The sequence below is a fragment of the Corythoichthys intestinalis genome, chromosome 3, assembly GCF_030265065.1.
Source record: "Corythoichthys intestinalis isolate RoL2023-P3 chromosome 3, ASM3026506v1, whole genome shotgun sequence".
Lineage (NCBI taxonomy): Eukaryota > Metazoa > Chordata > Actinopteri > Syngnathiformes > Syngnathidae > Corythoichthys > Corythoichthys intestinalis.
The window spans coordinates 8,360,715-8,387,197 of NC_080397.1; the positions used below are offsets into that span (position 1 = coordinate 8,360,715).

Consider the following 26,483-nt stretch of genomic DNA (forward strand, 5'->3'; position numbering starts at 1 on the left):
TAATCTGTAGAATAAAGAGGAAAAATGTAACGACTATTGTGTAGCCCATAGTAGCGGAGTAAGAATAGCGTTTTTTTCTTCACAAATCTACTCAAGTAAAAGTGAAAAGTATGCCTTGGTAAAATTGGTAAAAGTACATTTTCCTCAAAAAATTACTCAAGTAAATGTAACGGAATACATGTAACGCGTTACTACCCACCTCTCCGAGCTAGCAAGCATCATTGACTGACGCTAGCTTAGCCACTCCGGAGCCCTGCAACTAACAAATAACTAACAAACTGCACGGACTTTGTTGAAACAGACTCCACTGACTAATTAAACCTCCGCTAACTCGAAGACTAAACCTTGTGTCAAAAATTCTGAACCTCCCTTTTGGGCAATAACTTGATTTTTTTTTTTTTTTTGTTTTGTTTTGTTTTCATTCAAATTAAAAAAGCAGGTAATCTTCTTCTTTTTTTGTTTATAATGTGTATGCCATTATGCCATTGGGGTAACTAATAAAATAACATATACTGTATGTGTACCTTCTCTCCAGGCTCACCAGACAGTCCTCCATCACCAGCTTTTCCTGGTAGACCCTTTACATAAAAACAGACCTTCGGTCATGTGTTTTTTCTAGAAGCAGTTGCGTGATCAGACTCACCAAGGGTCCCATCTCTCCTGTTGCCCCCACTGTTCCTGGAGGCCCGGCTGCTCCCTACAGAGAAAAACGTAGGCCATCAGTGTGAATGTTGGATAAGCACCCAAAGTGACGGCAAAGGAAGGGAAGAAGCGTAGGAAAATAAATAAGATGTGTGGGCTTGAGAAGCAAAATTAATCTGCAATGGGAAGTGTTTTCAAAAGCATGCACCAGAGCTTTTGTAAGTGATGGTGATGAAATTGTTGCTATGGGAACTACTGTAAAGCTGTCTCTCCAGGTATATGGTATGAATCATCATCTCACTACTTGTTTGAATGTTTTTTTATGCAGGCCCGTGCACTCCATAGGGCAAGTTAGGCAAATGATGGGGGCGCACATAAGTACCAGGGTGGCAAGAAAATAAAGTTCAACTGATATCTGGGGATAACAGGATCCAAAAAATATATACGTATATACAAGAAGACAGAACAAAAGACATGTAGTCATAAGTGTTTAAATATTGATGAAATCATTTTTCAAAATCGGTTTTCTGATTGTTTCCGAAGGTAATTTCAGTCCCTATCACACTCACCCTTGCTATAAAGCTCTCCAGATCGAATTTTCATAAGTATACATATGTTATTAATACTATAAATATTATTATAATATAAAATAATTAAATAAATATTATTAATATTACTATAAATATTTTGCCTAGGGTAGAGGAGGGTAGACTAGCCAAAACCTTTAATAAAGTAAGCAGAGCGTTACTTCAAAATAATATTACTGAAGTAAACATGAAAGCAGTTATCAAAAATAAATAAATAAATAAATAACTACACGTTGAAAAGAATAGTTAGGGAATGGGTAAGTACTTGCAGTGTCAGATTTTTTTAAACATTTTTTTTTTTTTGTCAGCACATCTTCTACATGAACTGTTGTTAATATTATACTGTACTTTAAAACCTATTACATGACCATATTAGGCCAAAAAAAATAAAATTCTGACGAGAAGAATCTACTGATATGAAACATCATCCGTTAAAAGAGCATGAGTGCCCTCTCGAGGAGAAAACATATTTCCTACCATGAAATATGTTTTAGAGCGAATAAGAAATGAGCGGTCTTTGTGCAGACTGACGCTGTTGTTTTTTTCCCTTTTTTTTTTGTTTAAATGTGTAGCAAAAGACTGGGACATTTAATCTCTGTCTGCACCACGCTACAGATGCATAGCTATTATTTCAACCAACTGCCACACGCATCATTAGACTTTTCAGACATTCTCCACTGCCGCACCTGTCCTGAATGTCGCCTGATCACTGGCTTGCTAATGGAAAAAATGTGAACGCCCCTTAGTGGTTGCTCTTTTTAACGCTTCCCCTTTGGCCCTTACGCCCACCAGGTTTTCCCCGAGGTCCTAGCGCCCTTCCCATTACATAACGAAACTTTTTTTTTTTCTTATTTTTTTATAATAACTGAAGATTTGTCTGCGAGCCAGATGCAGCCACCAGAAGAGCCATATCTGGCTAAATCTGGCCTTATTCAAGACGGACAGTTTTCCAGTTTTCCATGGCCTATCGGTGCCAGCTAATAACTTTCGAACATGAGTGTCACCAGATATATTTCACTGGGGCACGATCTGGAGTGCCCTAATATACATTTTCGCAGTAAAAAATAAAAAATAAAAATAAAAATTAAATCTACGTGGTATAACCTACAGAATGTGCCTATTCAATATGGTCGTATTTCTTTATTCACTCCATATAGACAGTCTGGACATGGCTCCTTAATATGGTAATTTATGCACGTAACTTTGGTTGTAATAGGCATATGAGTTGACACTTCCGCGAAGCACCTTCGGGAGATGTGCTGTGCTCAAGTGTGGCGGGAGATCTGAGTTCCCAAGTTGAAAAATGGTTCTGTGGAATAAAAAAATGGTTGCTACAAAGGAAAGTAGCCTATTTTAATGCTCCACTAATCCATCACAAGTTGAGTGACTGTTTGGCGCTTTTACCATATGATAGAGAATCACATTTTCGATTAATCCAACAACACATGCATGCAACCGACGGAGCAAATGACATCTTCCCACCTGCTTTACAGGTTAGTGCCAGATAAACTGCCCATCCTTGTTGTTTGTTTTTACCTTTGTGTTGATGTTTGTTTGGTCGCCTATTCCCAAGAATTGTGAATTTAAATGGTTCAACTTCACTCTTTTCATATCAGGCAGCTAACTGCGGTAAACAACTGTGTTTGCAAATTGATGTAGCAGATTAGCTGCAATCTTTTAGCTAACTGGCTATGAATACAATGACAAGTGAATGCAATTTGAGTGAGAGGCTCTCACTCAAGAGCTTTGTGTTAATATAATATATGGTATTTGAACTATACCAATACTGATGCTATTTATTGCTATTTGTTTATATGACCAAAATGAATAGAATCAATCTGTATGAATTAATTTCCTATCGTTGGAATAAAACCTCTCGTCAATTTGTACAGTATGTGTGCTCATCATAATTTCCAGCTGTTTTACAAGCATTGAATTTGTTACTGCAATTAATGTAATCTGCAACAAGATGTATTTTTTTGTTTATTTATTATTTATTACTAATTTGACTCAAACATCATTACTCTTGCAAATGGATAATAGAAAGTTATTTGCTCCCAGCAAGGATAAATCAGCAAGGAGGAATGAGAGAGGTAAGCTAGGTAACCCGCCTAGGCAACATAAAACACTTTTAGGTCACAACCTACCTGTTGAGAAACACTGATACTGATTCATTGCATAACAGTTACATTGTTATATGCCCATTTCATTCCAGACAAAGTAGCTACATTGTTATATGCCCATTTCATTCCAGACAAAGTAGAGCAGCAGAGTGCAGGAAGAGGTGAAGGAGAGATGGAAGTTGATGAGCATGAGCAGAGGTGAATTGACTATCAACAAGGGATGTCCCATTTTTTTATTTTGAGTACTAATTGCTGAAAAACAAAAAATGTCACTTTTTTTTTACCGAAACATGTATTTTGGTTTGATTACATATAGTTTATAGTGCTATGGTTCTGCGTCACCAGTAGGTGGATGGCAATGTAGTGTAAAGCGCTTTGAACGCCTTGAAAGGTGGAAAAGCGCTATACAAGTATAACACCATTTACCATTTTTATGATAGATAAGTGGTAAAAAAAAATTCTCCTTTGCCATTGTTCCACTCTGCCCCAGTATTGTATTGGGTTTAGTGATGCCTTTGGTTTCAAGTAATGCTGACGGCTCTATGTGAACCAGATTTTTTATTTTATATTTTTTACAGCACTTTAAAGATGTCACTTGATTGAACAGGCTGGTGTAATCATAGCATTGTCATGTGACTCTATTGTTACGTCTGATTGGTACAATGGAGTCATTATTTTTGCGATGTCTCACTGGCAAAATTGGTAGAGGCATCTCTGGGAAAAATATAGTCCAATCTAATTTGTACAATAAAAAGGAAAAATCTAACGGCCCTAGAGTAGCTCAAACTTGTGGAATAAGAGTAGTATTTCTTCCATAACTTCTTGACTCACTGTGTTTCCAGCAAGACCTTTGTCCCCTGGAGGGCCAGAGTGTCCTTGTACGCCCTAAAATGATAAACATAAGAAAAATCGTTAGCAAAAAATAATAATAATAAAATAAATGGCAGCAATGAGTTACCACCAACTAGGTAATAAATGGTCTTACCGGAAATCCATTTGGCCCAGTTTCACCAGGCTCGCCAAGCTTTCCCTGCCAGACATCGAGACAAAATTTTACCAATGCTGTAGTCAGGGAGGTCATGTAGGCAGGGCGATTTTAAGATCAATATCAAAGAGCAAAAAATTTTTTAGATCGTCTCTGTGATCAGCTTTTCATTTTTTATCACCTACGTGGGGATGCAGATGAGAAATGACTAGTTTTGCAGATTTGCAGTCCCTCAAAAACAGTTCAATATTGTTGGTTTTCAAATGGTTTATTACACTCCAGGTGATGTTAACTGCAAAGCTAAACACAGCTCAAGAAAATGAACAGTACTCATATTGTGCACTACAATACAGAATACATTTAATTGTTTCGCGTGCCTGCTACCTTAAGGCTAATAAACAAAAGTGGATGCCATTGTATATAAACTGACAGTTATAACAACAAAAAAGCCCACAAAAATACAATTTTTAAAAAAATTAAGAGTTGTCTGAAATTATCGGGTGGTCGATAATGCACGTCGATGAAAGCATTTTAAATGATATCGGATAGTTCAAAGTTAGATAGTTGCTGAGGTAGATAGTAACGTGTTACATTTACTCAGTTACATTTACTTGAGTAACTTTTTGAGAAAAATGTACTTCTTAGAGTAGTTTTACCAGGCAATACTTTTTACTTGAGTTGATTTTTGAAGAAACATTACTTTTACTCCACTACTTTGGGCTACACTGGAGTCATTACATTTTGCCTTTTTACTCTACATATTGACTTTATTATTCACGGATATGCTGACAGTGGCTGTCTCAGTTTCACCAATCTGAGGTAACAATGTTTTTTTCTCCACTAGAGGGCACTCATGCTCTTTGGAAGGGTGATGTTTCATAGTGTTGTTCTGGTCTGAATTAGATGATTTTTGTGTGTTTTTGTGTATCTTTTTGGCCTAATATGGTCATGCAATAGGTCATAGTACAGTAAAATATTTATATATTTTTCTTTTACTTGTACTTGAGAAAATTTTTCGGATGTGTACTTTTACCTTTATTTGAGAAATATTATTTGGAAGCAACGCTACTCTTACTTGAGTAAAATTTTTGGCTACTCTACCATCTCTGGATTGTTAAAACTTGGGAATTGTCATTGCATTGACATGTCCTACGATTGCCTGCCTGTATTTGTAATGATTTGGTCGCCCTCTAGTGGCTCATTGGGGTAACTAATGTAAATGTGATTTAATTGTGAGCGATTCCTTTTTTAAATTATGATGGTTTTGGCTAATGGGACGTTTTTTTTTTTTTTTTTTTTTATAACTTCAGTTGAAGCTGTTCTCTTATTTTTTTCATAGAATGTTTATTTTTGAGGGAAAACATTAAAGTTGCTACATTTATCATTATTAAAGCATCCAGTGGGGCATCATAATGGAATTAACAGTAACACGTTAAGTGCAAGACCACATATACCGGTATCGATTTGATATCAATATCGGATTTTTGGAGTTCGACAATATCTGGATGTCGGTTAACAAGTAATTCCCGGACAACTTAAAAAAAAAAAAAAAAAAATCGTGAAAGATCGGACTAAATGGAAAAAAAACATATTTTGGGGGGGCAAATGTAGGACTTTTTAGTTGTGTTCTATAAGTTTTAAGATTGTCAATATTCACTAATCATAAGTTAGTCTGAAAATGCCAGTGAAGATGAGTTATATTCCTATCACAACAAAAGATGACTCACATTTGGTATTTTTTTGGTATTCAACTGTCAACTTTATCTGTTTTAATTTTATGTACCTCATCACCAACGAAGCCTGACTTTCCTGGCGGACCATCAGGGCCCTGCAAAGAATAGATTCAAGTGAGTTTCCCAAAAATCCCCCACAGCTAAAGCAGACAGCCAAGCACTAACCAACAACTTGCGTTTTATTTGCCTAACAAAGGCTTTCCTCAAAAAGAATCTCTTCAGATGTTAAAAATAATCTCTCACAGAAAAAGAAAACTGATGAAAAGAGCTATTTATTATTACTGCTGCAAGATGTACTTTGCTATTTGGACAAGAATGTTTATCCAAGCTTTCTGATGTGTCCAATTAACGATATCTGATCTCCAAATAGTTTGAAATGCAAGCTATAATAAACAAACACTTAAAATGACATGAGAAAATATTTGAATAACATCTCACAAATGTAACATGGATCACCTTTAGCCCTGTAGCACCGTCTTCCCCAACTACACCATCTGGACCCCTCGGACCCTCGAGGGAAAAAAAAAAAGATATAAATAAAGCTTTCATTGACACATTGTGAGGAAAACAAGGTCTTTCCCATTCATTGACTGATGCGGTTTCAAACATTAAGTTGCTGACTTGAAGCAATTTATCATCATTTTGGTTATCCCCATTAAGTTGAGCTTTGGAGACTGTCTCTTTATTTTTATTTATTACAATTCATCCCACAATGGAAACACTTGATGAAAGACTGATTTTTTAAAAATCTAAATACACAGTAGACCAGGGGTTGGGAACCTTTTTGGCTGAGAGAGCCATGAACACCACATATATTTTTTTTAAATGTAATTGTGTGAGACCCATACAATATGTTTAAAACTAAAAATACAAGTAATATGTGCATTTTATATAATTTCAACACTTTTAAAGTACAATAAGTCTCTGAATTCGTTTTAATAACTTATATAAATAATAATAATGCATAGACTTTATTACCTATTGACGTGACATCAGAGGGGGGCCGAGCTTCATTTAGTAATAGCCGAAGATGGCACATGCTCATGTTGGATTCAAGCTTGGATTTTTGAAGAACTACATAAGCTGTACCGCATAAAAACAGGAAGGATTGTCTCAGAAGTGATTTGTTCGAAGATTCAAGGTAAATATTATAATTTTCGTATCATGCATCCGTGATTGATGCATTTATTTGCAGGAATTTTCTTCTTTGTTTACACATGGAGGCGGCTAATTTTCCTAACTGATTAGCCTCGTAGTGGGCAATATTTACGCGAAATAAATGCTACCTGGGCGTTTTTTGCATTTAACCAATAAACAAGACTGTTTTACGTCCATATCTATATAGAATTCAGGGATTTAAGCATTTATTCACAACAATTTTCGCCAGAAAAGCTCTGTTTACGCCAGGCTGCCGCTAGCCTCATTTGCTAACAGTATATAGTGTATAATGATTAAAAAGCGCTATTCTATTCTATAATAAGTTTTGATTGTATATAGAATTTATCAATCTATTACCGTATTGGCCCGAATATAAGACGGCCCTGATTATAAGACTACCCCCTCTTTTTCAAGACTCAAGTTTGAAAAAAGACTTTTTGAGCACCAAATTAATTTTTCTACAGAAAATAATTACAGTACATATGAAACATGATTATAACAATATATTTGAGAGAAAAAGCATGTTATTTTGCCGCATTCAAAACTTAATATCTGAACATTTAAATATGTAAACTAAAGTGCAATCACATTCGTAAATGAATGGCTTCTGGTTTTTGAAATGTAAATAAGCCAATCTATTGTGATAAAACAACAAAATTGCAATAACTGCATTAACCATCAAAGTGAAGTCTAACTGTAACTGTAGTCTTGAAACAAAGAAAAACATTGCAATAAAATAATACAAACTGGTTAAACTTGAGAGTAGCTGAGATCTGTCATGACAGAATATCGCTTCAATGATATCTGACGCCATCTAGCGTCGTGAATGGGTATAATATCTAGACCGCGAATATAAGATGACCCCCACTTTTTCAGTCTTATTTCAATGCAAAAAACACCGTCTTATATTCGGTCCAATACAGTATATATTATTATACTGTATATATAATCATAAATTACTATTATCTATTATGTATTAATCTATTATCTATTTACATTTTATTTATGATTGGTTCTGAATGTTTCCTCAAGGTAATGAAGTCTACGAATAATGAAATGAAATAATAATAATTAAATAATATTAAAATAATTATTTTATTATTTTGTTGTGTCCACGGATAGATTCACCCTATGTTTAAAATGTTTCATCTTATTTCATTGTGTTTGTGGAAAATATACACACAAGTTTCTGGCTGAAAGGACTGTTGTACTTATGGTTTTAAACCAGCAGGGAGCAGCGTTCGCTTCTTTGCGTGCATGGGCAATAAATGTTCGCATTTTAAAGCGAATAAGAATTATTATTACTATTATTATTATTTATTTATTTTTTTTTTTCTTGTTTCGGGTGAGAAAAAGAGTATCATTTGACTGTGTATATTAGCGGATTGCTTTATTTTAGGGTGATTGTGATGTGTACTGTGTGTTAATATATTGTAGTTCAGAAATATGTTAATCGTTAAGTATGTTTATGTATGACTGCAGATGTGTTCGTAATGGCGGGCGGACGACGAGTGAATGCAAGTAGTGTCTAAAATGCGTAAGTTAAATGTTTGTCACAAAAATGTGTTTTTTATAATGAATAATTTTATAAGAATTTGCATTTTAGAGCGAATAAGAAATGAGCCGTCTTTGTGCAGCAATGCGAGACTGACGCTGTTGTTTTTTTTTCTTTTTTTTTTTTTTTTAATGTGTAGCAACAGACTGGAACATTTAATCTCTGTCTGCACCACGCTACAGATGCATAGCTATTATTTCAACCAACTGCCACACGCATCATTAGACTTTTCAGACATTCTCCTGTCCTGAATGTCGCCTGATCACTGGCTTGCCAATGGACAAAATGTGAGCGCCCCTTAGTGGTTGCTCTTTTTAACGCTTCCCCTTTGGCCCTTACGCCCACCAGGTCCTAGCGCCCTTCCCATTACATAACGAAACTTTTTTTTTTTTTTTAATAATTGAAGATTTGTCTGCGAGCCAGATGCAGCCATCAGAAGAGCCATATCTGGCTCGTGAGCCATAGGTTCCTGACCTCTGCAGTAGACTATCTAACACCATGTTTACATGAAAGGGATTGTTGTACATTGGAAATTCTGACGTTCAACCAAGTTGAGTTACAGCACATATCGGAAACATTATAAAATGGAAATACCTAATTCAAGATGGACATTGTCTCCCAATGTCAACTTATTTTGTTTCAGGTATTATTTGGACATATAGGAACCCATTAACATTTTTACACTGGCTTCCTGTGAGTCAAAATATATATAAAATACTGCTGCTGGTCTACAAACACTTAATGGCCTTGGACCAAAAAACATGCTTGATTTGTTTGACCCCTATGAAACATCTAGACCTCTAAGGTCATCTGGAACCGTCGTGTTCTGTTTTCCAAGAACCAAGCAGGATGAGGCCACATTCAGTTATTATGCTTCTCACCTCTGGAACAAGTTACCTGAAGCTCTGAAGTGTGCTCAAACCGTTAGCTGCTTTAAATCAGGGCTAAAAATGCAAGTGAAAACACACCGCAAGACTGATGTTTATTTATTTTTTTAAATATGTCCTCCATTTTGACCAAATGGAAGTGGTCCCTCTTTTGACAAGTGTGGCCTACTTGACCCAAAATGTCAGGTCCACATATGTGGATACCAGGAATCAATTATAGTTCGCCATCTTTTTATAAATGATTGATGTGAGAATTAAAGTTAATCTAACATGTAGAAACCACTCAGGAGGCATTATGGCTTTTTATGGAGAGGTTTTTATCACCGGCATGGTAAGACACCCCCCCATTTTTTAAAGTCATGTGGTGAAACAGGAACAAGTATCACATTTCAGTAGGCCAAAATGGCTTCCCAACAATCCGCAATTGTTAATTTGTTAAAAACTATTACTCCAGCAATTATTTGTTCAAACAAAAGTTGCAGCATCACCACCCTGTCCAATGCAGATTTTTGACTCTTGACACCTTGTCCAATGCAGAGATTCTTGACTGTTGACAAGGTGATGATGTTGGAACTTTTGTTTGGTGCTGTTCCAGTGAGATTTACAAAGATGACTGCCTGGAGGAAACCTCAAAATTCCCTCAGTCCTTGATGGCGAAGGCACTGGAGAGATGGCTGTCGTTAAACCTTTCGGTAAATCAATAAATGCACAAGTTTACATTGAAATTTTAGACAGCTTCCTTATCATTTCGATTGAAAATATGTTTGTCATTTTCCAAAACAACAATGCATCATGCCAGAGAGCTAAAACTGTTAAAGCATTCCTTGGAGAAATACTCATCCAGTCAATGTCATGGCCTGCAAATAGCCCAGATCTCAACCATATTAAACACCTGTGGTGGAAATTGAAAAAAAAAACAGCAAGGCTCCGACCTGCAAGGATGATCTGGCAACTGCAACCAAAGAGAGTTGGCACCAAATTGATGAATAATACTCAAGTCAATGCCTCAGAGACTGCAAGCTGTCATAAAAGCCAGAGGTGGTGCTACTAAATACTAGAGATGTGTCTTGATTGTTATTTCTTTGTTTGTTTCTTATGATTCCATATTTATTTCTTCAGAATGGAGTGAATCCATATATATTTCCCTGCACTTGCTCAATAAAAGTAACATTTACTAACCACCGCAATGTTTTTTTATTCATTTCTTTTAGTGTTACCGAATGCTAAAGAGTTGTACTTTTGAACTAATTCATTATTTTTTCAAGTTTTTTATCTGAGTTTGTTCTACATGATAAAATGTCTGAGTGAGTGCTCGTCCGAGACTGGTGAATCCATACTTTCTGCTAGGGGTTGTAGAAACTGGGAAAACTGGCTTGAATGCTCATCTTTCATTGCCATTGTCGGCGCTAGTTGTCTAATCCAATTTGACTGAAGGGCTGGCAGCGATCCAACGTTCGAGGGCAGCCCTCCCAGTCAAAATGGACTGGACGTCTAGCGCCGTCAATGACAACAAATGAGTTCAATGAACCCTCTTTAAAATTTTAAATCCCTTTAGATGCTTGCTGTAAAACCGATAAACCCATGAAGTCGCTAAACTGTTAATGAAGATTTTCATTAGGTGGAGAATGAATTCTTTTTTTCTAAAGATTGGATGTAATTTTCAGCTATTATGGTTATCAGATATTACATTTGTGATATCAGGGGGAGGCTTGTTGAACTAAATTACAAAATGAATTGCCTTCATTACACACACTCGTGTTCAATTGTTCATTCAGTGCACCCGTGTCTGTGCGGCATCTCAATTAGATCAGCTGGATTATGGCAAAATCAAGGATCTTTGCGCTTAACCTCTTCTCCTTTTCATATTTTCCCTCCAGCGTATCATTTTTTCAAGTGATTCATTCGTATATTTCAACAGGCAGTCTATGTTCAAAGAAATGCATGCATCTCTGAATTTGTAAAAGATTTGTTGGGATTTCTTTCGAGACAGATTTTATATACTGACCTCCACACCTTTGGGTCCCCTGGTGCCACCTGATCCCATCAAGCCGAGAGGTCCCTAAAATTGAAAATATGTACACTGTTAATCAGCAGTGTGCATGCATTGCCCCCCCCCCATCCACCCAAAAAAACAACTACTTATTAAACGAGAAAGATTTTAAGTACCGTATTTTCCGCACTATAGGGCGCAGCTAAAAGCCTTGAATATTCTCAAAAGCTGACACTGCGCCATCTAATCTGGTGTGCCTTATATATGAATCAATATTAAGCTGCAACGGTTCTCGCAAAAAAGGTAAGCAGCGCCGACTCCACTGATTTTGCAGTTTGTCAGTTATTTGTTAGTTTCAGGGCATGGGTATTTCGAACAATCATCTGCATTTTGAATTTATTTGATTATGTTAAGTCTGTTAATATCATTTTTTTAATGCCATGCCAAGCAGGCACTATTGACTCGCGCTAGCTTAGCCACTCCGGAGCCCTGAAACTAACAAATAACTAACAAACTACACGGAACTTGTTGAAATCAGCTCCATCGACTAATTAAACCCCCTTTAACTTGAAGATTTACCCTTTAACACCGAACGTCTCGGCAGCGACATTTTTACTCATATCAGCTTTGAAGCCTCGTCACGCTGTAATTTTGTCACCCACGTGCCACTGGTTGTTTTGAAAGTGCATAAGTTAGGGTGCATAAGCCCGTTTTTACTTTAAGTCAGTGGAGTTTGAAGTAAAACAGGAGATGATGTCATTTGAGTTCTACAGTTTTATTGTCCTCATAAATAAGCAAAAAATGCTTTATCGACCATGTGTTTATGTCCATATTTCCATCATTTCTTGTACTTTTTCAAAACCGAAAGCACCACGAAAGACTACATATCCCAGGAGCCATTGTGAGTTCACAAAGGAAGAACGTCATCTGAAAACTTTTAATATACTGCCGAGCGAGTCCCCATCTAAAAAGAGAGAGGTGAGGGTGCGTGTGACGGCTGGTTGGATTGAGCAAGCGACTTTGAAACGTGCGGGATGAATCGAAAACTAAAATTAGCTCAAGCTAATGCATTATTTCATCAGCTCAAGGAAAAGGATGAGCCGGATTTGTTGTTGTTTTCTTCGGATGAGTCGAGAAAAAAAAGAAGTGACAGCAGTGCGCAAACGGCGGAAGAGTAGGCTGTGTGACGGTGTGTGTGATGTAGGTATGTGTCCTGTTCTAGACGTGTCACGTTCTGCTCCTGGTCAGATTTTGTGTTGTTGCAGAGCCGGCTGTGGGGGCGTTCCCGACGTCGCACCTGCAGCTCATCAACAACAGTATAAAGACGCAGGCGATCCACTGGAAGGACGCCGAGATATTTATTCTTGCTGGTCCCCATTTGACATCCTTGCATTTCGAGTAACTTGCTATTTTGGTAATTTCGCACCCTCCGTGGGTTTTAGTCGCCAGTCACTTTAGTTTTGTATGCCTCTACCTTGTGCAGGTATGTGAGTGTATTTTAGTTGTTTTATTGGCTCTGCCTAGCACCTTGGTTTACCCTTGCGTTTGTATATTGATCCCCGTCGACCTCGTGTCACGGACCCGTTTTGTTATTTCCCCTTTTTGGCGCAATTGCGTGTTTTTTTGTTTTGTATTTAATAAACCCTTGTACGCTTCCTTCAGTCGTTTGTTGTCTGTTGTGAGGTCCAACCTTGTTTCCGCGTTCGCGGACCCTAACAAGACGAAACTGAGTAGTATGCCTGAAAAAATTGAACTGAACTAGTTTATTGTCAATATTTTCTAAAATACTTCTTTTCAATATTATATTTGTTTTTTCTTCACTATCAATCTTTTCAAATTTTATATAGATGTGTGTGTTCGATAAGCCTGCATGGCTGTCACCCCAGGAGGAAGCCTCTTCTGAAGACAGTACACAAGAAAGCCTGCCCGTCTCATAGGACATGGTTCCAGTAATCTATGTGCTTTGTTGACATGTCTTCAGCAAACTGTTTGCGGGGTTCTTGTGTACCATATTCAGAAGAGGCTTCCTCCTGGTGTGACAGCCATGAACACCAATTTAATGTAGAGTGTGACGAATGGTCTGAGCACTAACAGGCTGACCCCCCACCTCTTCAATCTCTGCAGCAATGCTGACACCACTCCTGTAATGAGTCACATGACATTTTGGAGGGAAAATGACAAGTAGTACTCAATTTGGACATTAAGGGATGTATGTAGTTTCTAAGGAGGGTACCCACTTTTGTTGCCAGGGGTTTAGATATTAATGGCTATATTTTGAGTTATTTTGAGGGGAAAATAAATGAAATCTATTATATAAGCTGCACACAGATTACTTTTCATTGTGTCAAAGTGTCATTTTGTCAGTTTTGTCCCATGAAAAGATATACTTAAATATCTGCAGAAATACGAGGGGTGTACTGATTTTTTTGATCCACTGTATATGTGGCATTTGATTGCACTTATAAGGTTTAGGTTGACTTACTGGGATTCCTTCCATCCCAGGCGGACCTGTCTCTCCAGGTATTCCAGTGTGACCCTGCAAGAACCAAACTGAACTGCAGTGATTCACTAACATGTCGGTAATAAGTATGAGTGTGGTTTAATCTGTTTAGCTGAGTGAATATAATCACACTCCCTTCGAACAAAGCACTGAGTGTACCAAAAGTAGTCCTTACCATCGGCCCCGATTCCCCTGGAGGTCCGGGAATGCCTGTTTTCCCACGATCACCCTGGTGAAGCAAACGACAGTTAGAATGCACTGTGCCCCAAAAATGGAAAAGTATTGTATTTTCTGGTCTATAAGTCACACTTTTTTTTTTTTTTTTTTTTTTTTTTAAATAGTTTGGCTGATGCTTAGTTATTCCGTTGTTCTCCATTTTAACATTATTATTTTGACATGTAATAGTTTTTCTTGGCAGTAGTGGAATATAACGAAGTAAAAGTCATTCATTACTATACATAAATACATGGTTTGAAATGGGCGTTTTTCTCTGGGAGCGGGAAGAAATAGGAGTGAAAATCCACTCCCGATTCATAGTTTAGTATGCAACTGATAGTTGCTTGCAATCCGCAATTAAGCTAAATTAGAGCTTGTTAAGCTTCTGTTTACATTGCAGTCAATTTTATTGCTTGTTTTTTCCATTCTGTACAGTTTTAAAGCAGTCAATTTTATTGCTTGCTTTTTCCATTCTGTACAGTTTTAAATAAAACTGAGCAGCAAATGAATTTTCTGGTTATTTCTTTGCATATTGGCTCACATCTCATATATCACATTTTTGCATCAGGAGAACGTAAGTTTACTTTTCACTTGTAAAGTAAATTCTAAAGCAAGTACTTTTGTACTTTAACTTGAGGATTTTTTTTCTTAGAAAATTGTACTTTTACTTCAGCAATTTTTTTGCCATTGTATCTCTACTTTTACTTGAGTAAAAAAAAGTGAGTACTTCATCCACCACTAGTTCTTGGTTTCTTCAAAATTAAAAAATTGCCTGCCAAAAATATGACTAATATATGTTTTTTTTTTCAGCATTCTTTGGCTGATGGGACTTAAACTCAGGTGTGACTTATTGTCCAGAAAATAGGGTTTTCAGAATAAAACTAGCAATCAAAACGTGTGATGAGGTAATAAACAAGCACACCATTTCTCCAGCAAGGCCTATTTCCCCAGTAGTCCCTATGAAGCCAGGCAAACCCTAATGGAATAAGAGAATGCATTTATCAGTTTTGTTTCATCGCCGATTTGTGCAGATAAAAGCATTTTTACCCTCTCTCCAAAATTCCCGACCTCTCCGGTAATCCCGGTCTCTCCCTACAGAGAAGGAAATTTGTCTAATTTTTGAGTGTGTTGAAGGAAATTTACCATTTCATTTAGACATTCTGATCATGAAAGAACCCAAGTGATAATACAGGCTCTTGTAACCTTGAGTCCGTCCAGGCCTGTAAATCCTGGGAATCCTTGCCTCCCAGGCCTGCCCTGAACACAAAATCAAAGTGTCACTGAGAATGTGCTGCAGAATGAGAAACACTCAGCCTGGTTCAAAGTGACATCGCATGTCGGTCAAGTTACCATTTAGTAACAAAAAAAATCTGAATCACAAACTTGAGCAGACTGAAGCCTGTATTTGTGTCAAAAGATCTCACTTTGTGTGGAATCCATATATATATATTTTTTAGTCCTCAAAATGTTGCATTGGAAAACGGTGGGCTTGAAGTACGAAACACAACAGCCAATCAAAAAACAAAATGCAAATCACATTATTTAAAAAATAAATAAATAAAAACACAACACATAAAAACAACAACAACAACTAAAAGACAAATGGAAATTACATTACACAAAAATAAATTAAAAACACGACACATCAAAAAACAAGGTAAATCAAAAAACACAATGCCCAATACAGAAGCAACTGCAAATCACTAAACACAACAAAAAATCAGAAATCAATATGAAATTAACTTACCGGAAAAGGTCCGTACCGTATTTTTCGGACTATAAGTCGCAGTTTGCAGTCGCAGCTCTGGGGTGACTTATGTGTGAAATTATTAACACATTATACTAGAGCTGAAACGAGTACTCGAGCAACTCGAGTAACTTGAGTTTAAAAACTGATCCGAGGAATTTTATTCACCTCGAGTAATCGTTTATTTTGACAGCTCTAAGCATCACGTTTTGCTAGGACTACTTTTAATGCGGGACAGCGCGCTGTCACGTGCGGAGAGGAAGAAAAAAAAAAAAAAACTTACCGCAGCCGACAGCCGCCACAAACGACGCCGACGTTGCTAAATACTAGCCCGCACAATGCTACATTGGTAACAGGCAGCGTCTGGTGCGTCTCATAGAGATCACATGTATGTTGAACTAGATGCCAAATGACAGACTCGGCCGCGTCTGGGCAGCGTTTGTAAACAGCCGCCATCTTAAAGCAGTACAGCGCTAAGCGCTAATAAAGAGCGCTAAGCGCTAATAAATAAGATTAACGTTACTGTCGCTACTAGCTCACAGAAAGTTAGCCCTGCGGAGGGCTAGGTTTCAATTAATTAAGACCACTGTCGATGCGTGGCTAACGTGTCTTACATACAGGCTTTAACATAACATAGCATTGTGGAGTGGTGAGGGTGTAAAATAAAAACTTAATCATGCTAACTATCAATTTTAGCTCAGTAGTCATTGCTGGATAAAACACCAAGTAGCACTGGTCCCTAATGTGCTCCAATACAGCCTGTATCATACATTTATTTTGAACACAGCAAAAACTCAAAATCCTATCAGGACTTACAGTTTAGACTAACTTAAAACTTAACTAGAACTTAAAAATGGCTTGACACAAAGAGAAATTCAATTGAAACACGTGGGGAAAAAATCCTAACTTTTAAGTGATGTGTGTTATCAAGCGTAATGGCATTTTTAGGTAAGATATATATATATATATATTAATAAGATCTAAAAGTTTTTTGAGTGAAAGCAGTGAATTAGTCTTTTTTTTAATTCTAGTTACATCTGAGATGCAATTGCTGGCTGTTTTCAACAATATACATCGAAAATAAAGACATTGATTGACTGAAAATGGTTCAAGATTACATGAAATGTCTTGTTTTCTCATGTATATGTATAATTGCTCTTCACCTAAAAATATATTTGTTTTATCCGATTACTCGATTAATCGATAGAATTTTCAGTCGATTACTCGATTACTAAAATATTCGATAGCTGCAGCCCTACATTATACATGTTATTTATTACATACTGTACATTGTACCTCCAGTGTATTAGAGTTGTTTAAAAATTAAACTGATGGTTTGGTAAATTTGTTAGTATGTTCTTTATACTATACTTATCTGAATAACTTTTAATACAGTGGTATGAAAAAGTATCTGACCCTTTTGGGATTTCTCACATTTCTGCATAAAATCACCATCAAATGTGATCTGATCTTTGTCAAAATCACACTGATGAAATAACAGTATTTACTTTAACTAAAACCACCCAAACATTTATAGGTTTTCATATTTTAATGAGGATAGTATACAAAAAATGACAGAAGGGGGAAGAATAAATAAGTGAAACATAATATAATATAATAGAATAGAATAGAATAGAATAGAATAGAATAGAATAGAATATTATATTAAATAATATAATATAATATAATATAATATAATATAATATAATATAATATAATATAATATAATATTTTGTGCCCGCCCCCTTTGGCAGCAAAAATTCAACCAGATGCTTCCTGTAGCTGCAGATCAGTCTGGCTCATTGATCTGGACTAATCTTGACCCATTTTTCTCTACAAAACTGCTGTAGTTCAGTCAGATTCCTGGGATGTCTGGCATGAATCGCTGACTTTAGGTCATGCCACAGCATCTCAATGGGGTTCAAGTCTGGACTTTGACTTGGCCACTCTAGAACGTGTATTTTGTTCTTCTGAAACCATTCTGATGTTGATTTACTTCTGTGTTTTGAATGAATGATTGAATTTTATTGTCATTGTCATCATCATCAAAATCATTGACAGTTTCAGAGTGTGGAATTTTTACCCGAAGGAAAGACGAAGACAGACAAGGAAAGACGGGAAAAGCAGATGCTTATCGAAACCCGTCCCCCATCAGCCCGGGACGCACAAACAGCATATTGTGTATCAGTCCAGTCATAATCTTCACATTTCGTTCGAAAGTCATTGATTGCCATGGATTTTCACATATTGTCAATTCGCAGGTCAAACACGGCACTCTCGTTGCAATGGCAGCTCAGTAATGCGATTTTGCTGGAGGGCATATCCTAAGAGCAATTGTTATGTCTTATTCTCTGACCCTGACATTTAATCATCCTTTGCTGTGAGAACATCATATCTGTGATGTGCGTGCGCTCTGTGGTTATGACGGATTTTGGTCAATGTAATGTTTTATTATATTTTGTTTGTACATTTTTTTGAAGTAACTTAATTAATTTATATTCGTTAGCGCTGCATCACATGTATTCCATAGGCGAGCCCCAGTGTTTACAATCGAGAACGATTTAATTGTAGTCCTAATGGTCTGATAGGAAAACAGTCTGTTTCCTCTCAGGTCGTAGGAGGATTCTCTTAGTTGGAACAATTCTTGTAGGTTAGTTGGGAGACTGTTTGTGTTGGCCTTGTACATCATTTGAGCAGTTTTGTAGCTAACCAGGTCATGAAATTTTAATAGCTTGGACTTGATGAAAAGTTCATTGGTACAGTGCCTTGCAAAAGTATTCGGCCCCCTTGAACCTTGCAACCTTTCGCCACATTTCAGGCTTCAAACATAAAGATATAAAATTTTAATTTTTTGTCAAGAATCAACAACAAGTGGGACACAATCGTGAAGTGGAACAAAATTTATTGGATAATTTAAACTTTTTTAACAAATAAAAAACTGAAAAGTGGGGCGTGCAATATTATTCGGCCCCCTTGCGTTAATACTTTGTAGCGCCACCTTTTGCTCCAATTACAGCTGCAAGTCGCTTGGGGTATGTTTCTATCAGTTTTGCACATCGAGAGACTGACATTCTTGCCCATTCTTCCTTGCAAAACAGCTCGAGCTCAGTGAGGTTGGATGGAGAGTGTTTGTGAACAGCAGTCTTCAGCTCTTTCCACAGATTCTCCATTGGATTCAGGTCTGGACTTTGACTTGGCCATTCTAACACCTGGATACGTTTATTTTTTAACCATTCCATTGTAGATTTGACTTTATGTTTTGGATCATTGTCCTGTTGGAAGATAAATCTCCGTCCCAGTCTCAGGTCTTGTGCAGATACCAACAGGTTTTCTTCCAGAATGGTCCTGTATTTGGCTGCATCCATCTTCCCGTCAATTTTAACCATCTTCCCTGTCCCTGCTGAAGAAAAGCAGGCCCAAACCATGATGCTGCCACCACCATGTTTGACAGTGGGGATGGTGTGTTCAGGGTGATGAGCTGTGTTGCTTTTACGCCAAACATATCGTTTTGCATTGTGGCCAAAAAGTTCAATTTTGGTTTCATCTGACCAGAGCACCTTCTTCCACATGTTTGGTGTGTCTCCCAGGTGGCTTGTGGCAAACTTTAAACGAGACTTTTTATGGATATCTTTGAGAAATGGCTTTCTTCTTGCCACTCTTCCATAAAGGCCAGATTTGTGCAGTGTACAACTGATTGTTGTCCTATGGACAGACTCTCCCACCTCAGCTGTAGATCTCTGCAGTTCATCCAGAGTGATCATGGGCCTCTTGGCTGCATCTCTGATCAGTTTTCTCCTTGTTTGAGAAGAAAGTTTGGAAGGACGGCCGGGTCTTGGTAGATTTACAGTGGTCTGATGCTCCTTCCATTTCAATATGATGGCTTGCACAGTGCTCCTTGAGATGTTTAAAGCTTGGGAAATCTTTTTGTATCCAAATCCGGCTTTAAACTTCTCCACAACAGTATCTCGGACCTGCCTGGTGTGTTCCTTGGTTTTCATAATGCTCTCTGCACTTTAAACAGAACCCTGAGACTATCACAGAGCAGGTGCATTTATACGGAGACTTGATTACACACAGGTGGATTCTATTTATCATCATCAGTCATTTAGGACAACATTGGATCATTCAGAGATCCTCACTGAACTTCTGGAGTGAGTTTGCTGCACTGAAAGTAAAGGGGCCGAATAATATTGCACGCCCCACTTTTCAGTTTTTTATTTGTTAAAAAAGTTTAAATTATCCAATAAATGTTGTTCCACTTCATGATTGTGTCCCACTTGTTGTTGATTCTTGACAAAAAAATTAAATTTCATATCTTCATGTTTGAAGCCTGAAATGTGGCGAAAGGTTGCAAGATTCAAGGGGGCCGAATACTTTTGCAAGGCACTGTATGTGCTCTGAACGGTGCTCTATGAATAATTCTAATAGCTTTTTTTTGAAGGATAAAGAGTGGACATAGATGTGTTGCATATGTGTGTCCCCAGATCTCCAAGCAGTAGTTGAGGTGCAGCAGAACGAGCGCGCAGTATAGGGTTTGGAGAGCCCTGGTATCTAGCATGTTTTGAACTCTAAATAGAATGGAGATGTTCCTAGCGAGTTTGTTGCGCAATTGCTCCACATGAGGCTTCCAAGTTAGGCGGTGATCGAGAACAATACCTAAGACTTTGTGCTGTTGTACTCTTTGTATCACATCATTATTTATTTGTATGTTTATGTTTCTCATTCAGTCCTTTTCTGCCAAATAGTATGTATTTAGTTTTCTCGAGATTCAGGGATAATTTGCATCGAACCATTTTTGCAGTTTTGCTAGTTCTGCATTTATTTGTATAGATAGACTGTGTAGGTCCTTTCCAGAACAAAAGATGTTGGTGTCGTCCGCAAAAAGTACCATTTTAAGTAGTTTAGATGCTTGATGTAAGTCATTTATGTATAGGATGAATAATTTCGGTCCCAGGACAGAGCCTTGGGGCACGCCGCATGTAATTTGACGTGTAGTCGATCTGCACCCATCATATGTTACATATTGCGAACGATTTTCCAGGTAGCTACTTATCCAGTTTAGAACGATGCCTCGCATTCCAAGTCTCTTTAGTTTGTCCATTAGGATATTGTGGTTAACAGTATCAAAGGCTTTTTTTAGGTCCAGGAAAATGCCCACTGAGTATTCTTTTCGGTCAACAGCATCTGTGATCAGTTCTACAGACTGCTAGGGCCTGCGCAGTGGAGTGGTTTTTTCTAAACCCATATTGGCTATCATATAATAAATGATGTTTTTTGTTATGTATTTGTCAAGTCGGTTGTTGAAGAGTTTTTCGAGAATTTTTGATAGTTGAGGCAGGATAGAGATAGGTCTATAGTTGTTGAACTCATGTTGGTTCCCACCTTTGAAGATTGGGATAACTTTAGCAATTTTCATTTCATCAGGGAAGATTCCTGTCTCAAAAGATGTATTGAAAATATGAGTTATGGGGAGTAGTATTTCATTATGAATGCTTTTAATGAGTTTCATGTCAATTTCCTGTAGGTCGGTGGAATCTTTGTTGTCGCACTGCATAATTAGACTCTTTACCTCGGCTGCCTGTATTGGTTCCAAAAACATGGATTTTAGAATGGGGTCAGGGCGCATATGAGTAGCTACAGAGGGAATGTTCCCAGCTAGTTTAGGCCCAACAGTTACAAAGAATTCATTGAATTTGTTTGCAATCTCTTCTTTGTTCCTCATCTCACTGTTATCTCCATAAAAGAACTCAGGGTAAGATTTCCCTGACTCCCTATTTCTTTTTATCATCCCGTTTAGTATTTTCCACAGTCTACACGTGTAGGTTTTGTTGTCTTCCAGTAATTTGCAATAGTATTGTTTTTTTACAAGCTCGCAGAATGGAGTTAAGTTTATTTCTATATTTTTTAAATTTGTCCTCAGTAGAGCCTGTCCTCTTGGAGATGAACTCCTTATACAGAGTTGTTTTCTTTCTGCAAGCGTTGATAAGCGTTTTGGTCATCCAAGGTTTGTTTATCATTCTTCTCCTAGTGGGAATCAACTTTCTTGGGCAGTGTTTATCGTAGAGGTGTTGAATTGTATTCATAAAGCACCGATAAGCAGCATTCACATTAGTTGCATTGTAAACATCATTCCAGTTTTGAGTTGAGAGTTCTTTTTTCATGTTTTCAATGTTTTGATCATTTCTTATTCTTTTGTACACTACCTTTGTTGGGCTTTCAAAGTAGTTGCGTAGGGTGCAGTTTGTAAAGATAGGCAGATGGTCAGTGATATCACAGATTAGCAAGCCACTATGAGTTTGATTTAGAATGTTTGTGAATATATTATCAATGAGTGTCGCACTGTGTGTCGTTATCCGTGTTGGTTGCGTAATCAGAGGCCGTAGGCCTTGAGAATACATGGAGGCAACAAAGTCGTCTATATGTGGATTTTTTTTAGGGTTCAAGATATCCAGATTTGTGTCCCCACAGCAAAAAACATCTTTTCCATATGCTGAGTAAAAAGCTGGACGTTTCAGGTGCACGATAGACACAGCAAATGGTAATGCTTTTGCAGTTTGGGATACTTAACTCAATTGTGATACATTCCATCAAATCTTCAATCGCAGTTGACATGTCATGTAGGACATCAAACTTAAACACATCTTTTACAAATATGGCAACACCCCCCCTCCTTTAGATGTCCGATTCATTTGTGCAATGTTGTTCATTCATTCATTCATTCATTTTCCATGCCGCTTTTCCTCACAAGGGTCGCGGAGGTGCTGGAGCCTATCCCAGCTAACTACGGGCAGTAGGCAGGGGACACCCTGAACTGGCTGCCAGCCAATCGCAGGGCACATGGAGACACACAACCATTCACGCACACACTCATACCTACGGACAATTTAGAGTGTTCAATCAGCCTACAATGTTTGTTTGCAATGCATGTTTTTGGGATGTGGGAGGAAACCGGAGTTCCCGGAGGAAACCCACGCAGGCACGGGGAGAACATGCAAACTCCACACAGGAAGGCTGAAGCCCGGGATTGAACCCTTGTTCTCAGAACTGTGAGGCAGACGTGCTAACCACTCAGCCACCGTGCCGCGGGCAATGTTGTATCCGAGCAATTTAAAGTCAGATCCTTTGTTGACATTGAGCCAGGTTTCAGAGACGGCAATAACATCAAACTTGTTATTGAAGCTCTGTAGATATTCTTCAATGTTTTCAAAATTTTTGTATAGACTCCTGGCGTTGAAGTGGATTAGTTTTAGCTTACCGTCCGCATCCATAGAATTGTTGTACTGTTCTGTAGTCTAGTACTTACAGTTGTTCGACATGTTATTGTAAAAGTTGAGGTCAGGATCAAGACTATCAATTGGGTCATCATGGGACTCATCAACCTGGTCATCCAGAAAGTTGGTGATAGGTGTCATCATTAATTTTCAAATGGGGTCAGCTCTTCCAAGCTTCGCACAACTCTTATCTTCATGTCTTGCGACTTGACAAGGATTTTGCAATCAGAGACCCAGGTGCTGGCAATTTTCCCCTCATTTTTGAGCTGACGTGCTTTTTTCGCTATTTGAGCATTTCGGCGAGTCAGGTTGTCATTCAGAAAGATCTTCGTTCCCTTCAGGCGGTGGCGCTGTTCAAGCAGGGCAACCTTGCTCTTGTGGTCCGCCAACTTCACGACCATCGTCGCCAGTCCTCTGCCCCCAGCTGGGAGCAGAAAGCAGTGGCGGATGTCCTCCGGGTCCACTTTTATTCCAAATTCTTGTAGCTTGTCAATTGCCTGTTGAGCCACAGGTGGGCCAGCGGCCTCGGCATATGATCTGGGCGCCAGTTGTAATCCAGAGATGATGAGATCATTTGCGCATCTTCCTTGGTCGAGATCATCAGCCAGAATTTCCAGCCTTTTGATGTGTGCCTCCTTTTCCTCAACTACTTGTTTGAGCTCCTCGTTTTCAGTGCGCATCAGCTGTAATTCTTTCATGACTTCCCGATTCTGGCTTTGAATCACATTCATAGACGCCTCCAGGTTGGTCAGGGAGGCTAAAGAGGCCTCCATTTTCTGTATGGAGCGTTTGACTTCATCCAGATCCTCAGGTTTCAGAGCCCTCGGAGCCATACTTGAGACGTATTTTTTCAGGCTGGAATCATTGTCTTGTTGCAGCATCCATCCTCTTTTTAGCTTCAACTGTCTGATAGACGGCTTCAGTTTTTCCAGGAAAACATCCTGATAAACTTTTGAATTCATTCTTACATTAATGATTGAAAGTTGTTCAGGCTTTGAGGCTGTAAAACATCCCCAAATCATGATGCTCCCTCCACCATGCTTCGCAGTGGGGATGAGGTGTTGATGTTGGTGAGCTGTTCCATATTCCCTCCACACATGACGCTGTGTGTTACTCCCAAACAATTCAACCTTGGTTTTATCAGTCCACAAAATATTTTGTCAAAATTTCTTTGCCGTGTCCAAGTGCCTTTTTGCGAACATTAAACGAGTACCAATGTTTGTTTTAGACAGCAGTGGCTTCCTCCGTGGAGTCCTCCCATGAACACCATTCTTGGTCATAGTTTTACATCTTGTTAATGTGTGCACAGAGATATTGGATTGTGCTAGTGATTTCTGTAAACCTTTAGCAGAGACTCTAGGGTTCTTTTTTACCTCTTTGAGTATTCTGCGATGAACTCTTGACATCATGTTTGGTGGATGGCCACTGCTTGGGAAAGAAGCAACAGTGCCAAACTCTCTCCATTTGTAGACAGCTTCTCTGACTGTCAATTGATGAACATTCAGACTTTTAGAATGGTTTTGTATTCTTTCCCAGCTTTATACAAATCAACAATCCTTGATCGCAGGTCTTCAGACAGCTCTTTTGACCGAGCCATGATGCACATCAGACAATGCTTCTCATCAAGACATTTCTTACCGGGTGTGTGTTTCATAGTGGGCAGGGCAGCTTTAAACCATTCATTAGTGATTTGGCACACACCTGACTTAAAATGTATGGTAAAAATTGGTTTCAACTACTCTTTGAGTTTCCTTAGACAGAGGGTTTACTTACTTATTGCCCCCATCCTGTCATTGTTTGCATGCTATCCTCATTAAAATATGAAAACATATAAATGTTTGGTTGTTTTAGTTAAAGCACTGTATTTTCATCTGTAATCTTTTAAATCTTCTTGTAAAATTTCATCTTTCATAAGTCGCACCTTATATGTTTTATTAACTCTCCATTGCGCATTTTATGGCAGGTGCGACTTGTGCGACTTATACTTAGGTGCAACTTAATGTCAGAAAAACACGGTACTAGTGATAAATTACATAACACACACAAAAAAAAAATCTGTGTTTTTTCAATTTATTAAACCAGATTCTGGGATAACGAGGATAAATATCTTTTCTGTCCCTTTGAGTCAACAGAATGTTCGGGTTTTCGTCGAATTGGCACTCACCTCAATTCCAAACGGTCCAGCTGGCCCGACCAGCCCCTCATCGCCCTATTGAGAATAAAGTATCATAACTGATTGGAAGACAGAATAATCTTTTCTTAAATATTTCCTACATTGAGTCCAGATGTTCCTTGCGGACCAGGAAACCCTCGTGTGCCTTGCCTCCCCTGGGAAGGACACCATACTGAAATCCAACTTTCACCACATTTTAGAAACAATTTATTTACATGAACACTCTACCAACCTTTGGTCCCTCTGGGCCGTTTTGACCCGGTGGGCCGATGTCACCTGGGAAACCCTATAATGATTTCCACGAAGCATAATCTAGACTATTATATTGTTATTTGTGATTTTATCCAATGAAATGTGTTATGTTGCATGTCTTACCTCTAGGCCAGGCGGGCCAGCTGTACCATCTGGGCCTTTGTCACCAGGTTGACCCTAAAAAGTATGAAGACGATTGGAATTCAAATGGATAACAAACCCAAAAACAACTAGTCCTGACTCAGAAACTGTTAGGTTTTGTGTTTGGTTTCTCCTTGTGTGACTTGTCCCTGTGATTACCCATTGCTCTCACCTGTGTGTGTTTTCCCAGTGTACCCTGCAATCTGCATCCACCTGTGTTACCCAGCTGTTCCTCGTCTCGTTACCCCTTGTCTGCGTATATAATGACCCAGTTTCTTGTCACTCAGTGTCATTGTCTATGTCCGTCTTTGCAAACTTCAAGTCCGTTCCAAGCCCTCGTGTACCAGTCCCTCTGATTTAAGTAAGTTTTGTTTGAATCTTGCCCTTTGATCCCCAGTGGTTTTGGTTGTACTTTGTGTTTTTGTTAGATATCATTAAAACGTTTTTTGAGTTCATCGCCATCTGCCTCCTGCCTTGCATTTTTGTTTCTCTGCATTTGGGTCCACACCACCTGCCTGCCCGC

General features: G+C 38.2%; 1 protein-coding gene across 3 annotated transcripts in view; it reads right to left on the bottom strand.

The window, feature by feature from the left end:
* LOC130913048 (collagen alpha-1(XXVII) chain B-like) overlaps positions 1 to 26,483 on the bottom strand; it is a 159,476-nt gene that overhangs the window by 43,439 nt on the left and 89,554 nt on the right. For 2 of the 3 annotated variants that reach the window (XM_057831323.1, XM_057831322.1), the window contains exons 19-34: positions 25,943 to 25,996; positions 25,800 to 25,853; positions 25,669 to 25,722; positions 25,559 to 25,603; positions 15,580 to 15,633; positions 15,424 to 15,468; positions 15,299 to 15,352; positions 14,336 to 14,389; positions 14,143 to 14,196; positions 11,676 to 11,729; positions 6,527 to 6,580; positions 6,121 to 6,165; positions 4,338 to 4,382; positions 4,184 to 4,237; positions 644 to 697; positions 525 to 578 (exon numbers count right to left, since the gene is read on the bottom strand). In XM_057831323.1, coding sequence (XP_057687306.1) covers positions 525 to 578; positions 644 to 697; positions 4,184 to 4,237; positions 4,338 to 4,382; positions 6,121 to 6,165; positions 6,527 to 6,580; positions 11,676 to 11,729; positions 14,143 to 14,196; positions 14,336 to 14,389; positions 15,299 to 15,352; positions 15,424 to 15,468; positions 15,580 to 15,633; positions 25,559 to 25,603; positions 25,669 to 25,722; positions 25,800 to 25,853; positions 25,943 to 25,996 — 828 coding nt within the window. The remainder of the gene's footprint in view (positions 1 to 524; positions 579 to 643; positions 698 to 4,183; positions 4,238 to 4,337; positions 4,383 to 6,120; positions 6,166 to 6,526; positions 6,581 to 11,675; positions 11,730 to 14,142; positions 14,197 to 14,335; positions 14,390 to 15,298; positions 15,353 to 15,423; positions 15,469 to 15,579; positions 15,634 to 25,558; positions 25,604 to 25,668; positions 25,723 to 25,799; positions 25,854 to 25,942; positions 25,997 to 26,483) is intronic. The other variant, XM_057831324.1, reaches the window with a different exon arrangement.